This window comes from Caretta caretta, chromosome 18 (genome assembly GCF_965140235.1).
Source record: "Caretta caretta isolate rCarCar2 chromosome 18, rCarCar1.hap1, whole genome shotgun sequence".
Lineage (NCBI taxonomy): Eukaryota > Metazoa > Chordata > Testudines > Cheloniidae > Caretta > Caretta caretta.
This window is the reverse complement of record NC_134223.1, coordinates 20368394-20382870: the sequence shown is the minus strand read 5'-3', so window position 1 is coordinate 20382870 and position 14477 is coordinate 20368394. Positions and strand designations below refer to the sequence as shown.

Genomic DNA, 14477 nt, shown 5'->3' with positions numbered 1-14477 from the left:
AGGCGGGGGCCCCCTAACTACCTAACCCCTTTCAAAACACCTACCCCAATTCTTTCCTTCTGCATTTGAGGGGGCTGGGCTGCATTTTCAGCAGGCAAAGGGTTCTGCTGGGAGCAGAACGTTATGTATAACAGCATGAATCTCACAAGTAACACTTGGGGCTCTGATCCTTTTGTCTTCTCTAGATGGACTTTAGTGAGGAGCTCAGGGTGCCAGCTGGAGCCAAACTGGGTCCAAGCTCCCTGCCTTTTAAGGCAGAGGAGGTCAGTGGGTAACATTTTCAAAATCACTTAAGTAGCTTTGCTCCATTGATGTCCAGGGGACTTAGGCTCCCAAGTCACTTAGGTACAGATGCTCAGAAGTATTTAGGCTCCTTACTTCCAGTGAAATCAATGGACATTAGGTGCCTAAATACCTTTGTGGATTTGGAACTTGGGCACTTTTGAAAATTCTGTCCGAGTGTCACAAGCAGCAACTTGAGGAATTTGTAGCTTAGCTCGTAGGTGAAAAATACCTAACAGGCAAGCAGATCTGACCTTGAAATAATTTGTGGCGGGCACTTGTCCTGTTACCACCACCAAGAGGACAGACAGCACAGGGAGAGGTAAGGTAAAGGGTGATGCTGTCCTAGCACAGAGTGGATGGAGCACTTGGCTCAAGGAGTGCTTCCAGGGCTTGTTAGCTCTGCCTCTGCTCAGACCTCATCTGTCTCACTCGCCATCAGTCCAGTCCTGGGGCTGCCAGGAGCGATGGTTCCCAGCACACGCCAGGCAAAACGTGCTGGTTTCATCTGAGCTTCACAGGCAGCTTTTTGGTTCTCAGAGTGAAACAGGCTGGGGTGGGGTGGGGAAGGGAAGACTCCTGTATACAGGAGTGAAAATGGAGGGTCTTGAACCCCACCTGTCAGGTGTCGCATGGCCCTGCTCATTTTCTAGTGCTAGTCTTGGTTATGGGGAAGCTCCGGGATACAGGTTACCAGCATGAGACAGGTTCAAACAGAATCATTGTCCCCACCAGCTGGGCAGATGACGGAGACACTGACCCGCTATTTGAGGGGCAGGAGACCAGCTCTCACCATCATTAAAGTCACGTCCCAGCTCATGGTTGGGGCAGCGCTTCACCACCTCTGTCACGTGCTCTGCCTTCTTGTAGACGGGCATGGCCCGGATGACGGTGCCTGGCGGGGGCGGCGTGGACACTTTGATCTGGATGGGGCATGTCTTGGCGATCTGACAATAGAGCTTCTTCAGCAGCGGTGAGTACTGGAAAAGAGGAGGGAGAGCTGGGTGTTAGGGCACATCCCGTGGCCCGTGCAAAGGGTGGTCGGGGACGGAATGGATCGCGGTATCAGACGTGTCACAGCAGCTGGAGAGACTGAGCCCATGGGGCTTTGCGGTGCAGGCATTGTGTCTCCATGCCAGTGTGCCCCGCACTGTGGGGTCCACACCGCTGCTCAGGCCAGCGCGCTCTTAGAGCTCCAGAAAACCCACACCTAGGATTGGCTCCTTTATTTATTTATATTACAGTTGCACCAAAAGGCCCCAATCAGCATGAGGTGCTGTACGCATACAGTGAGACACGCTCCCTGCCCCAAAGAGCTAGCAATGTAATTTATCCAGGCCAGGGGGATGGGGGTGCATTGGGGCCCTCAGGCTAAGTGCCTCCCTGCCCCATGCCAAGGTAGATTGTAACCTGTATGTCCCACTTTTTAGAAATGTCTCTTGGCTGAGATCACCTGGTCTGCAGCCCTCTTCCTCCACTGCCCCATCTTCATTTGCCTTTTTGCACCTTGGCTGGGCCAGAGAGCCAGGCATGTGCCTCTGGCCGGCGCACCTGGTTTTCACGCAGAACACATGGCAGGGTTTGCTAGGGGAAAATGTTTGGGGCAACTCAATTAAAACGATAAGCATGTAAAGGAGCAAGGGTAACGGCCCCCCCTACACTCACCCTGGGGAGAGCAACTGCCAAAAGCCATATTCTGCCTTCATAACTTATATGCCTGCAACCTGACAGCCATCAGGGCTGGGTCCAGCAAGTCACTGGGGCTGCACAGGTATAAAGCACAGGGCAGAACTTTCTTCTGAGACTGCAGAGACAGCTGCCTGCTGGCTGATGTCTCCCTGCCCCCTCCACGGAGGGAAAAGCAACAAAATGTCCTTTTCCAATAATCCTCTGTTCCCCTCCAACCTGACTAAATGCAGCCTGGCTGCACAGGGGTCTGTGTCTGCGTATGGGACGGGAGCTTTATGTGCCATTCCTAGACGATAAACCCATGGCTTGCATTCACAGTGGGTTAGGGAGTTGGGAGACAAAAACTCACCTGCCTCCCATCCCTGGCATCTGCTAGACGCCCGTATGACCCTCCCCTACGCACATAGCTTAGCAGGGATACCTGATCAGCTAGCTGAGCCGTACCCCCATCAGCCTGGGCTGAGACTCTCCTCTCAGCAAAGATTTGGGGATTTTTTTTTTTTTTGGTGGGGGAGGGGAGGGAGGCTTATTGCAACATGCTGGAACAGGCAGGTTTGCTCAGGGATCCCAAATATTCACCAGGAGCTCGAGGAGCTGTTCTGCACCAGTTGGCTCCCTGCACGGATGTGCTGCAACAGGTCGGGATGAACTGGATGCAGAGGACAGGAATGGAGGAAAGAGCCCCCTTTACAGTGTCTGATCAACTCCCCTTAAAATGAGGAGGAACTGTCTCTACTCTTGGAATCAGCCTGATTTCACTCCTGGGTGTATCTTCCCCACTACAGCCCCTTGGTGTAGATGGTGAAGCCAGTGGTTGCCCTTTTTGCAGCCAGGCTGAGAATTACTAGTACCGGTCCTAGCTTTCCTTTGCTACATCAGTGCTGCCACCCAGCTGGCTGAAATGGAGCTAATTCTGCACACAGCCCTTGCCTCAGAGCCCAAGCGTTCTTACTGGAGGGTGGGAGCTAAAAATCTGCTTCTGAACCCCTGATGGCCTCGGATGAGGTGAACCGTTAGTGTAGGCCACACTGAGCACTTCACATAGTCCCTCGCCCGCCCTGAGATAGAGCATTGCCCAAACTAGCACAGGTATGGGGGTGCTGCCCTTGGGGTGTACTCTGAATCCAACTCCAGAGAGGAAGGCGCCTTCACACATAAGTGCTTACTCTGCAGTGTATTTCTGGTACCTTGTCTATAGCCTGCAGCTGTACCAGCAAGGAAGGGAGAGGTCCAGGGATCACAGGCACAACCCCACAACATGGTTAGGGTTGGCTTTGGAGCAGGGTCTCCTGGATTCTCACTGCATGAGCCTGGGCAAGTCACAGTGGTAAGGAGTGTCTATGCAGCACGTTAACATCCTTTGGATGAAGGGTGTGAGGAAAGCCGAGTGACCGCCCCCAGCAGGGCATCCATTCCCCAGGAAATACCTGCACCCACATCCTTTTGCTATTCCAATGTGAAAATGACCAAGACTGCAGTATATGAGGGGCATTTATGAAAAACCAGGATTACTATTAGTGCTTAAATGGCATCAAGGAGCAGCCGACCTCCCTGTAACAAAAGGGAGCTGGAACTAAACTGACCTAGCTCATGGCAGAATGGATCAGGGTGGCGAGTGCCCAACTGTAACTGCACCTAACGCAGAGCGTTTAGCGCCGGGCAGCGCAGCACCAGAATGATATTGCCACTTTGGAGAGAGTGCAGAGGAAAGCAACAAAGATGATCAGGGACTGACATGTGAGGACTGATTAACAGAGCCATATTTGTATATCTTGGCTACAAAAGTACACTGTGGTGGACACACACACACACACAGAGCCCTGCCTGGAAGAGGTTATAATCTAAATAACCAAGGAAGATCACCTTCTCTCTCTTGCACACGGAAGGAGAGGCACCATGAGGTAGGAACTGAACCCAGCGCACAAGGCTGTCCTTTCTCCGAAAGTGAAGAAAGGGAAGTTTAAGAGTAAGTTTCACTAAATACTTTGTAGCCGAGAGCCATGTAGGAAGAGAGCCCCAGGGGCTGTTGTGGAAGCCCCATTGGTACTTAAAGCTGCACTGCACAAAGCAATGCAATGGGGACCAGCCTTGTGCTGATGTGTGTTGTGGCTTCTGTTCTAATAGGCCTGGCCTTTTCCATTTGTAACTCTGACTATTAGCCAACTCTTGCCGCATGTCCACTGCCCATTGAACGTACACATGGAAATAAGAAACGTATTTTTTTTTGCTGGCATATTCGCAGGAGGAGTTGCCGCGGCCTGGCATTCTCCATCAGTTCGGGACCCAAAAGGTAATTACTTTCCTGGACACTTTGAGCGCTAAGTAAGCACTTTGAGCTCTTGTTGTCAAGTAGAAGTTTAAAAGTGCTCAAGCTTAGCACTCCTGCACCCTGCAGTGTGTGAAGAAAATGGACGTTTATTTTCCTCTGGCTTTTATGATCCTCCCACTCTCTGCTGTCTGTGTATTTCAACCCAAGTGCCAACACAGCAGGAAAGCAGAAAATTGAAATAATTACTTGTTGAAGAGCCAATTATTGCCTTTTGTGTCCTAACCACTTTGAGGATATTGTGCCAATGTAAAGATTCTTTGTCTGCTGGCAAAGGGCATCACTTGAGAAACGCAGGTATTCCTTTGAAGTTATTTAATATATCACTTCTTCCCTACATTGCCTTTCTCACATGTCAGGCTACATGACAAGCTGCTGTTGTGTGCACATAGAATCATAGAATATCAGGGTTGGAAGGGACCTCAGGAGGTCATCTAGTCCAACCCCCTGCTCAAAGCAGGACCGATCCCCAACTAAATCATCCCAGCCAGGGCTTTGTCGAGCTGGGCATTAAAGACTTCTAAGGAAGGAGATTCTACCACCTCCCTAGGGGTCTCTGTAGTACATCACCAGTGGTGAATGCATTTCCACATATTGTTCTTTGAATTCCACATTGTCCTGCCACAATATCTGGCCGGAGTTGGAAGTATCTGTATAGAATCTAATACATGTGCATTACACAACACTACCAGAGTATCAGTACCCATGTAAGTCACACACACCTGAATGCTTGGGCCCACTTTGGGGCACTGTGGGAGTGATTTTCCAAACAGCTTAGTGCCCCAGTTCCCCTGTAGTGTCTCATGTAACTAGAGCCTCTCTTAGAACTGTGTAGTGCCTTGTTATGCTGCTGATGTTCAGTTTTGTATGGCTTCCTACCAGACTCCAGAGCAGAGAATAGCCAGAAGGGTCCAGTCTGATCAGCCAGTCTAACCTCAATATTACTGTAGCAGAGACTGAAGACACTGTACTAAAAAATGTCAATTGCGAGAGAGACAGTCAGACAAAGAGTGGTGATATAGCCCCGCAGGCAGTCTGAGACGTGCCCAGAGTGGTTGGTTTATATCTAGAAAACAATTTTATTTTTACCATTGAAATATTCTCCACAAGGCTCTTATAGGATGTGCCTGATCATGTGAAAGAGAAGCAAACTCTTCCGAGCAAAGGGCTGCCATTAAGAAAGGCAAACCCTGGTGTTTCCCATGCGCTGGTTTCGTGGGCGTGCTATTGGCTTCCATTAGAGAATCACTAATTAGTATTGTAATACTACTTTGCATTTAGATGGTGCTTTTCATAGGAGGATTGCAAAGCCATTGACCAGCTTGAGCAAGTACTATTAGCCATGTTTTCTAGAGGGGAAACCGAGGCACAGAGACTTGCCCTAGACCTCACAACAATATATCTAGTTCCCTTGGACTAACCACACGTTCTCATGTAAATCCAGTTTCATGGTCAGGTATATACCAGGCTTAAATCAGAATGCAAATTACACAGCAATCAGCGTAGGACCTACCAACTAATCTGCCCAAGCATGTAATTACCACAGATTGTATGCCGCCAAGTCAGACCTGTGCAGTTACTGTGCAAGTACAAAAGCACTTACAGGGTAATCACTGCCGAATAAAGTACCACATCCCCCAATGGGTGAAAACCTGAGCATGGACTCTGGCAGGGATGGGGTTAACACCATCCACAGGTGCTTGCTCTCAGTACAGTAATTCCCAGGGTGGGCTCAGCTGGGCTGAATTGCTGCAGGAGCAGAGCTTATAAGAGGAGTGATCTGATGGCTGGTGCTTTCCTTCTATGGTCAGGGGCTGAGCTGGTGCAGTAGTTAGGCCTTGCTGTGGGGAGAGACGCTCTTTGCATAGTTGCAACCCAGATCAGTGGGTGGCTGTTTTCTTTCCTGCCCTGGGAATGTGTGTTGGTTCTGGGGGTGCAGCCAGATAGGGACAGTGACTGGCAGGGTATGGGTGGGGACAGCGTAGGGCACAGTGCAAAGAGCTGTAAATGAGGCAGGGGAATGCTCCAGTGACTAGGGGGTGCCAATGACTGATTTGCACTAAGGAAAGCTGCAGAGAGGTCTAGTTTCTACAGAACGAGGCTGGGTTTTGAGAAAGCTGGGCAACATTATCACCTCTGCCACTGACTTGCTGTGTGGTAGCATGGCCGAGTGGTCTAAGGCACTGGATTTAGGCTCCAGTCGTTTTGATGGCGTGGGTTTGAATCCCACCGCTGCCAAGAAAGTTTTTGGGGGGGAGGGATAGCTCAGTGGTTTGAGCATTGGCCTGCTAAACCCAGGGTTGTGAGTTCAATCCTTGAGGGGGCCATTTAGGGATCTGGGGCAAAAATTGGGGATTGGTCAAAGCAGGGGGTTGAACTAGATGACCTCCTGAGGTCCCTTCTAACCTTGATATTCTATGATTCTATGACCTTGGGCAAGTCACCTCTCCTCTCTGTAACTCAGTTTCCACCTCTCAACCGTGGGGATAATATTGTTACCCAGCTCACAGGGGTTGTAGTTACAAGCCTTGGTTCATTAAGATCTGTCAAGTAATTTGGGCTCCTCATACTGTTGCAGTCACGTCCCAGCTTTCTGTAGACTGCTAAACAGTGTGACTGCGTGACATGCCTCTGAGGTCACCCCTGGGCCTGATAGTGTATGCGGGCGTACGTTAGCCCCCTGCATGGCTTGGCATAAGGGGATTTTCCCACTCGGGGTGAAGCACAAAGTATGGGGTCTCAGTGTCACGTGTCCTGCCTTGGTGGGGCATGGAAGCATGCTTGTGAAACAGCCCACTGCTTTGCCACTTGGTAGGAAAAAGCCACACTGAGGTCCCATAGCTGGTGGCATGTCACAAGTTTTCATACAGCTACAGCAAAATACACAGCAGAAGCGTGAGTCTATGGGATGTTATGGAACATTTAAAGCCAGGGAAGAGAGAGAAGTGAGGAGGCGGGAGCTTCCCTGGTGCAACATCTTTCTTCCATTTCAAATAAGCATGTGGCTCCCCTCGCTCTGTCCAGAAATCAATGCCTTTTGTGCTGATAAGCAAATCTACGAGTCCCCTTTCCATGCCACCTCCCTCCAAGCTGCTTTGCAGCCAAGAAAGAGTGTGTGTTTGTTTGTTTGTTTGTTTTGTTGAGAGCTCCTCTCCTCTCCTGCACACACCTAAGAGCAGGCCAAGGGCAGGCGGAGCGCTAGTTACTGCATGGCAGGGCATGCTCCTGTTCAGAGCACTGTATCTTATCCCCAACAACACACACCTTGTGCCAAAATATACCACTGCACAGGCCATCTGCAGGGTTGGTAAAGCTTGTCCTGAGCCATCAAAACACATAGAGAAAAGCCAAACTGTGAGACCGCAGGAGTCCTGCAGCTTCCTGGGCAACGAGTGGACATGAGAGCAGAGGGTTCTGACTGGAGACAAGCCGCCTTGGCTGCAATGAAATGCTTTAGCAGCACTGGTGCTCTTGTTCCATTGCACTGGCCACGTAACTCCGGCATGCCTCCAGCCAGCCTTCACATTTTCCTTACAGCTGGGGTCAGTTTTATCCTTAGTCACTTGGTGCACCCAGGATTTTACTCCCAGGCCAGTTTCATGCCTATAATAGACGTGGCTGCAGGGTGCACAGGCAGGTGCGGCTACATCCACAGAGGATTGCTGCGAGCACCTTTGGGTTTTTAAGATGGCGATTCTGCTTTTGTGGTCCAGTCAGTTGAACAACAGGACCCCGTGGCCAGTGCATTTCTAGGTGGTTATAGCCCTGTCTTTCCAAGGCAGAGGGCCAAAGGGCAACTGGTGCTAACCACCCAAGAAATGCTACTATTGTAGATAATTTAGCAATCTGGATGAATGCGGATCAGAGCTCACTGGCTTTCCTTCTTCCGTGATCTGAGTTAATCATGTGCACATGCATGCTAACTGACACAGCTGCTCTCTATATGTATGTGGTGATATAAAGTGCAGTGAAGCATTTGCAGTCGCACACATCAAAACGTATGGAGACAGAGGATAGCTGAGTGGCCTGAGCACCAGGTTTGCAATCACTAGCCTCCCTGGAACCACAGCTGTGAATTGTGACAGGGCTGACTCAGCCCTTCATCCTTCCGGTGCAGCTAGCTGAGTTCCATGCATTTCACTGTGCATGGGGTAGGGCTTTTGGAGGACAGCTGACATTCTGAGATCCTGTCTGCCCTGTATGGACATTTACAGTCCCAGAGTAAGGATTTGTTCAATGTTTATAGTGTAAATTGCTCTTTCTCTGATTGTTGTGTGATGTGCCGTGGGCTGCTCTGCCAGGCTGGATATCACTGGGGTTGCAGCACTCTATGGCAGTTTTTCAAGTATTTTGGTGCTCTTTCATGCTGTGTTAGTGTAAACTATGATTGAACACAATCCACCATCACACAGACACATCCAACAAAAATCGGTCTAACCCCTGGAATCTAAAGCTGAGTTCCTGGCAGCTGACCTTTCTGGCAAACACACCTGGCTCAAACCCACCCCCCTTTGGTTTGAGTTTTGTACAATAAAAAGGCAGTGTGAATTGGACGTGATTTTTGTTCCTGTCTCAAGGCATGCTATCTTTATCATGCCTGCACACAGAATGCAGCTGTCTCAAGGTCTCTGTTGCCCTACAGCTCTCCACTTATCAGTTCCTATCAAGATTGCTGATCAGCCCGGATGAGGGGTGGACGGATGGATTTGTATGACATATGACTTCCAGTAAATATTAGCAGCTACATTCAAAAGCTCCCTTTTGGGTGGGTCTTTGTGTGGTGGGGGCATGTGTGTACAGATACATTCTGATAGGAAATTCTGCTGTGGAACCCAGGCCCAAGGAAATTCCATGAACATCTATTCTCCACTGACAGACCAGTGCAACTTCACTTTGGTTTCTCTCCTGCCAACTGTATCTCAGAAATGTTACAGAGTTAGATAAAGCAGCTATCAAGTGAAATACTAGCAAAAGGGGAGAGAGGTTAGGAGAGAGAAACAAGGAATGAAAGATACCTTTTCAGCGGAGAGCCATGAAGCGATGCAGAGAGCACTTAACACTGTCCCAGATGGCAGGAGCTGCAGAGGAGACGGCTCTCTGACCCGCAGGGGTGAGACTGTGCAAAGGGCTAGGGAGTAAGTGAAGGTATCAGGGAAGAGAGCCAGAACCAAGGAGTTGGCTGGAATCAGGTCTATGGACTGTTTTAAACACAAAGAGGGGCAGTTTTGATCTAGTTCCTGAAATAGAAGAGGTGTTTGAAGAAGGGGTGGGGGGGTGGTAACAATTTGTATATATGACATGAGGGTGAATTTGGCAGTAAGGATTCTCCTGGCCTGTCTGAGTCACACAGATGTGCTCCTGTCTGATTATAGGTCAGCGTCCTGTTATAAAAGCAGTAGAACGCTGGGTGACACTATGAACACGCCTCTTTGTGACATACCCAGATCTTAGGCGAATGAAGGGTGCAAGATCAGACTACATTTTGATCACATACTAAAGTCAGTTTCTCAGATGTGATACCATTTAGCATATAAACCAAGCTTTGCACTTACTTTTGATTAGATTTAAATAGTCTCTTCTGAAACGTGTACATAGCTGCAATTTGTGAGCACAGAACAGAGAAGCTTGACCCCTTTGCTTTCGTCCATGTAACCTACATACTCTGTGTGATTGTGATCTGATACACGCATTTTCAGCAGGCAGCATGGCAGAACAAGGGTTATTTGGGGGGTTCTTCCTGGCCAGGTGTTAACATACTGGCAACTCCTGTCAAAGGATCCTTTCATGTCGACATTCCCCAGGCAGTCCCCAACATGCCTGGGAAATAACATTTTTCTGGAAGAGTAGAGGTGCATTATGGTAAGTTCTTCGGTAACACACGCTCTCATTATACCATGTTATGACATGGATAAATCTCTGTTAAATAGCAAAACCGATTGCCCTGCAGGCAAAAGAGCTACAGCCGAACACAGACATGCCTCCACTGATAACCTTATCGTGTCTTAACAGCTCCAGGATTGTCTTCAAAGATCCTTCAACAATAACAAGCTATTCTTTTAAGGAACTGTGTGCTGATAACTGAGAGAGAGCAGTAGCCTGTTTTATATCCCATTTCAATACTGCATACAATACACTGCTCTTTTCTTTAGCTCAGATGTCCTGTCACCTACCAGTCAATGTCCACTCAGGTCATGCATCTCCCATTTGCATGCCCTTTGCCTTCAGTGGGATTCTGCTGGGAGTGACTGGTTCCTTGCCTCTTAGAGTTATTCCTTTGAAAAGAGTAGATGTTTCTTTCTGAATGAGCCTGTTCACTGCCGCTATGCACCAGAACCCTCTATTTTAAAAAATAAATACGACTGTGCACACACACTGCCTGATTCTCAAAAGGAAGAAGCCCAAAATATTTTGCACTCACCATAATGCATGTGAAATTTCGTATCTAGTTCAGATGCCAAAGTTAGACATCTAAGTGGGGATCTGCATGAGCTAATAATCTATTGCACTTGCATTTCTGTCCATAGTCCTGGGCTTCTGGCCTTTTGAAAAAAAATGGACCCATGGTAATTCGCACCTTTAAGATATCAAAGCACTTTACAAGCATTCGTTAAGATATGTGTGCCCTAGTTTACAAAGGCATACACTAGCGAAATTACTTGCTCTCACTCAGAGCAAGTCAGTTCCAAAGTTGGAGCTAGAACCCAGGACTCCCAAGTCCCAATGCTTTACACTAGTCACTAGCCCAGAGCCACCACCTTGCCTTTTTCCAAGAGCACACTTTTGACAACAGCCATTAAAGACTCTGGTTATTCATTTGTATTCCCTCATATTCTACATATTTTGAAATACGTGGCCTTTTAATATAGATTTTTTTTGCATTGTATTGTGATATGAATTATTGTGTAGCTCACTCACAGGTAAGAGGACAAAACCCAACCTTCATCTAATGCCTAACGTCCCATAGTGCAAAGTGACATTTGCTCCTGGTTGCATTGCTTGAACTCCATATATATCAATAACCCTCAGATACATCTTCAGTCCAAGTGATTGTACTATGTTTTCAGAGATTCGTTGATTCCAAAGCCAGAAGGGAACATTGTGATCATCTAGTCTGACATCCTATTTTCAAGGTTCTTGTCTCCATTTGGAGAAATTCTGACTCTGCTTTTTCTTGTAAAAATTTCCTGTTCCCATTTGGATGAGAACTGGAAAGAGAGAAAGACAACAATGGCTTCCTGAAAGGAGCTGTTGAACAAGCATTTTGAAAAAAGTCTTGGACCTCTTCCAAAGGAGCTGTCCCTGGTCTAGGTGGAACATAGTCAAACTACATGTAGATGTTTGTCTTTATTCAGCATGTATACCTAGTGGCTTCATCAGGGGACTAGCTCCTAGGACACCTGGGTTCTACTCCTTTTCTCACTTCCCCACGGTGGATTAGTCTATCACCAGAGAGACCTCCCTCTTAGGATTCCGTTTCTAATACAGACGAGCTTGAATGTATTCCCTGTTCTGTCACCTCTGTATCATTCCTTCCCTTTATTCTTGGTTCCTACTGTACCGTCTGGGTATTTATAGACCTTTAGCATCTTCCTGCCCACTAGCTTTATTACTAATGTCATTCCCCTCACTGAACAAAGGCAGAGACTGTCTTACGCTGTGTTTGTATAGGAATGAGCACAACAGGGCCTCAGCTAGCTGGGGCTTCTAGGAGCTGCTGTGATAATTAATAGCAAACAATGGTAGTAGCACCAATCTGACATAAACTGAGGCTGTTCTATCTGAAATATCTTTTTATCCAATTTTTGCCCTATTGATGCAATTTCTAATGCCAGAGTTTTTTCATTTGTTGCAATGAAAATCAGACCTCAACCTGCTTAGATGGTTCTTCTCTGCTACTGCAACCTCCTTTCTTTAAGTCCAAGTAAATTCCAGAGTTGTAGGACTTATTGGAGGAGCCAAAATAGTGAAACACTGACAGCCTTTCACTATTCAAGCACATCTCTGAGCAAATTCCATGCATTTTTCCAGTGCCTTTCACACCCAAGAATCCCGGAGTGTAATGGGATAGAGGTCACTTCCCCTATCTTCTGAAATACAGCCATTTCTGGGGTGGGACAGAGCAGCCATTGCGCACCTGTGACAGAAAATAAAAACTCTCCTGGGGATGTAATCTGCTCTTTTGATAAGACTCTTTAATAACACCCATCTCGAGGCCGATGTTTATCATCTATAGCTTAGGTCCAAGGAAGGGTTTTACAGAGACAGTGGTCAAAATCCCATTCCAATACTCCATGCAAACCCACTGAAGTCTGAGCTTGTCTGCAGTGTCGAACGGCACTGAGTGTTACCATTTATTGCCCTGCACCCTGAGCAGGGGAACAGAACCCAAACTCCGTGCCGCTTCCTGTGATGGGGACAGGAGAAAAGAGAAGCATTTTCCCATAGTGCTTTGAGAGCCTAAAACCAAAATCTAACTTAAATATTCTGTGTGAAAAGGCCTAACCGAAACATCCCTTCCCCCCAGTTCTGCCCATTCTGCAGAACCGCTAGGCGGATGTGTCCCAACAGATTCTGAACTGATAAAAATCTTATTTATCTTCAGCTGTTGACACAGAAGCGTCTAGACTTGCCTGCTTCGGGAGGACTGGATCCGAGAGCTGCTACTTTCTTTCTTGAAGGAAATGATTTGCCCAACAATTACTTTTCCCCCCACTATCTCCCCCTGCAACTGCCTCCTCCTCCTTACATTCCAGTCTCCCCATTAGTCCCGCTCAAGACGTGTCCAGGACTGCAGTCAGTGGATCCCAATAAAGCCCCTAGACTGGCAAGGGGGAGAGAGAGAAGAAAAGTGGTGCCTTGGGCTGCTCATTTCCTTGTACTCTCTAGCGAGCAGCTGTGGAGCTGCACCCCAGGACAGGTTTGGACAGATCACGGCGGAGAGGTGATAATAATGTGTCTGTCATTTTACTCAGACGTGTAGGAGCTTGCAAACCGCAAAGACCGTTAACTGGCTCGGACGAATCTGTTACAACAGATCCTGGAAGACATGCCGACTGCAGGGCTTTTTCCTTTCTAATTTTTTTAATAACCATTTTTTAAATCATTGGTCTTTATAGTTTCTCACTGATTTGGAAATTCCATCACAAGTTACTTTGTTTCCCTTTTAGTGTGAGCAAGGATGTGGCTGTGACCAGGGCATCGTGTGCACTGCATCGGGAGATGTACACAAGCCTTACATGGACTGTCTATAAAACCAGAAAGTCCCAGTTCCGTCTGACCCCATGCCCCATCCACTTCGTCCATCCCTCCAGAAGAAAAGAAGTGGAGTTAGTGGCTGGTAATGATCAAGTTGAAGAGAACAATTTCAGATCTTTTTCCACGGAGCTGCTTGGTTCTGGACAGTGGTGATCACAGGATGGCTGCAAGTGACTGTTTAAACGAGCAGGACAGTAAAAGGTTGGGAATATAAAGGGGACGGAACAATACCTACCTCCTGGATAGTGTTTTCCTCCATACACTTAGAGCTCTGTACAAAAGGAGGTCAGTAGTGTTATCCCCATTTTATGGAATGGGGAAACTGAGGCACAAAGAAGGACAATGACTTGCCCCAAGGTCACCCAGCAGAGCCAGGAGTAGAACCCAGGACTCCTGAGGATCATACGTCTTCCCAAAATCTCCCCTGGCTGCACCTATACAGTGGGTACAGGTTCCACCCAGCTGTAAGCATTGCTAGCCCCACCTTTAACTCTAATGTAACGTAGCTCTCTCAATAAACAGATCATCGTAAAATCGCCTCTTCACCAGGAAGGCTTCATGGACACAGAGACACAAAGGTGTGCATAGCAACTTAGCTTTGAAAGGCCCTCTTTGGGCTCTTCCCAAAGCAGCAGGACCCTTGGTCTCCTCTATGCATACTGCAGTTGCTGTGCCTAGCCAAAATCTCCTCACACAGAAGATGGCTCTGCTCCGACCAAACACAAGGTGAGCAGGTAGACGTTACAAGGATCCCCATGCTGAGATCAGCTCACCTCATCCCCTCAGAGGGTGGCCTTTGCTCTGCCCAAGAGCTCACCCCACACCTCGGGGATCTGCAGGAAGACCTGTGACTGCCAAACCCAGCTCTCATTGGGGCTGTGTTACCAGAGACTCCCCAAGGCTGTACCCCAGTTCTATTAGCAGG

General features: G+C 48.0%; 1 protein-coding gene, 1 long non-coding RNA gene and 1 other non-coding gene across 8 annotated transcripts in view; 2 read left to right on the top strand and 1 right to left on the bottom strand.

Moving 5' to 3' along the window:
• The window catches only part of TP73 (tumor protein p73), an 87766-nt gene that overhangs the window by 14047 nt on the left and 59242 nt on the right, over positions 1–14477 (bottom strand). For all 5 annotated transcript variants that reach the window (XM_075120973.1, XM_048824736.2, XM_075120974.1 and 2 more), the window contains one exon: positions 1076–1262. In XM_075120973.1, coding sequence (XP_074977074.1) covers positions 1076–1262 — 187 coding nt within the window. The remainder of the gene's footprint in view (positions 1–1075; positions 1263–14477) is intronic.
• LOC125624255 (uncharacterized) overlaps positions 1–14477 on the top strand; it is a 25961-nt gene extending 11484 nt beyond the window's left edge. For both annotated transcript variants that reach the window (XR_007353254.2, XR_007353255.2), the window contains exons 5-6: positions 1153–1255; positions 13465–14477. This is a non-coding gene — a long non-coding RNA (uncharacterized LOC125624255). The remainder of the gene's footprint in view (positions 1–1152; positions 1256–13464) is intronic.
• Positions 6454–6535, top strand: TRNAL-UAG (transfer RNA leucine (anticodon UAG)). Its single transcript has one exon. It is a non-coding gene; the product is annotated as a tRNA-Leu (tRNA).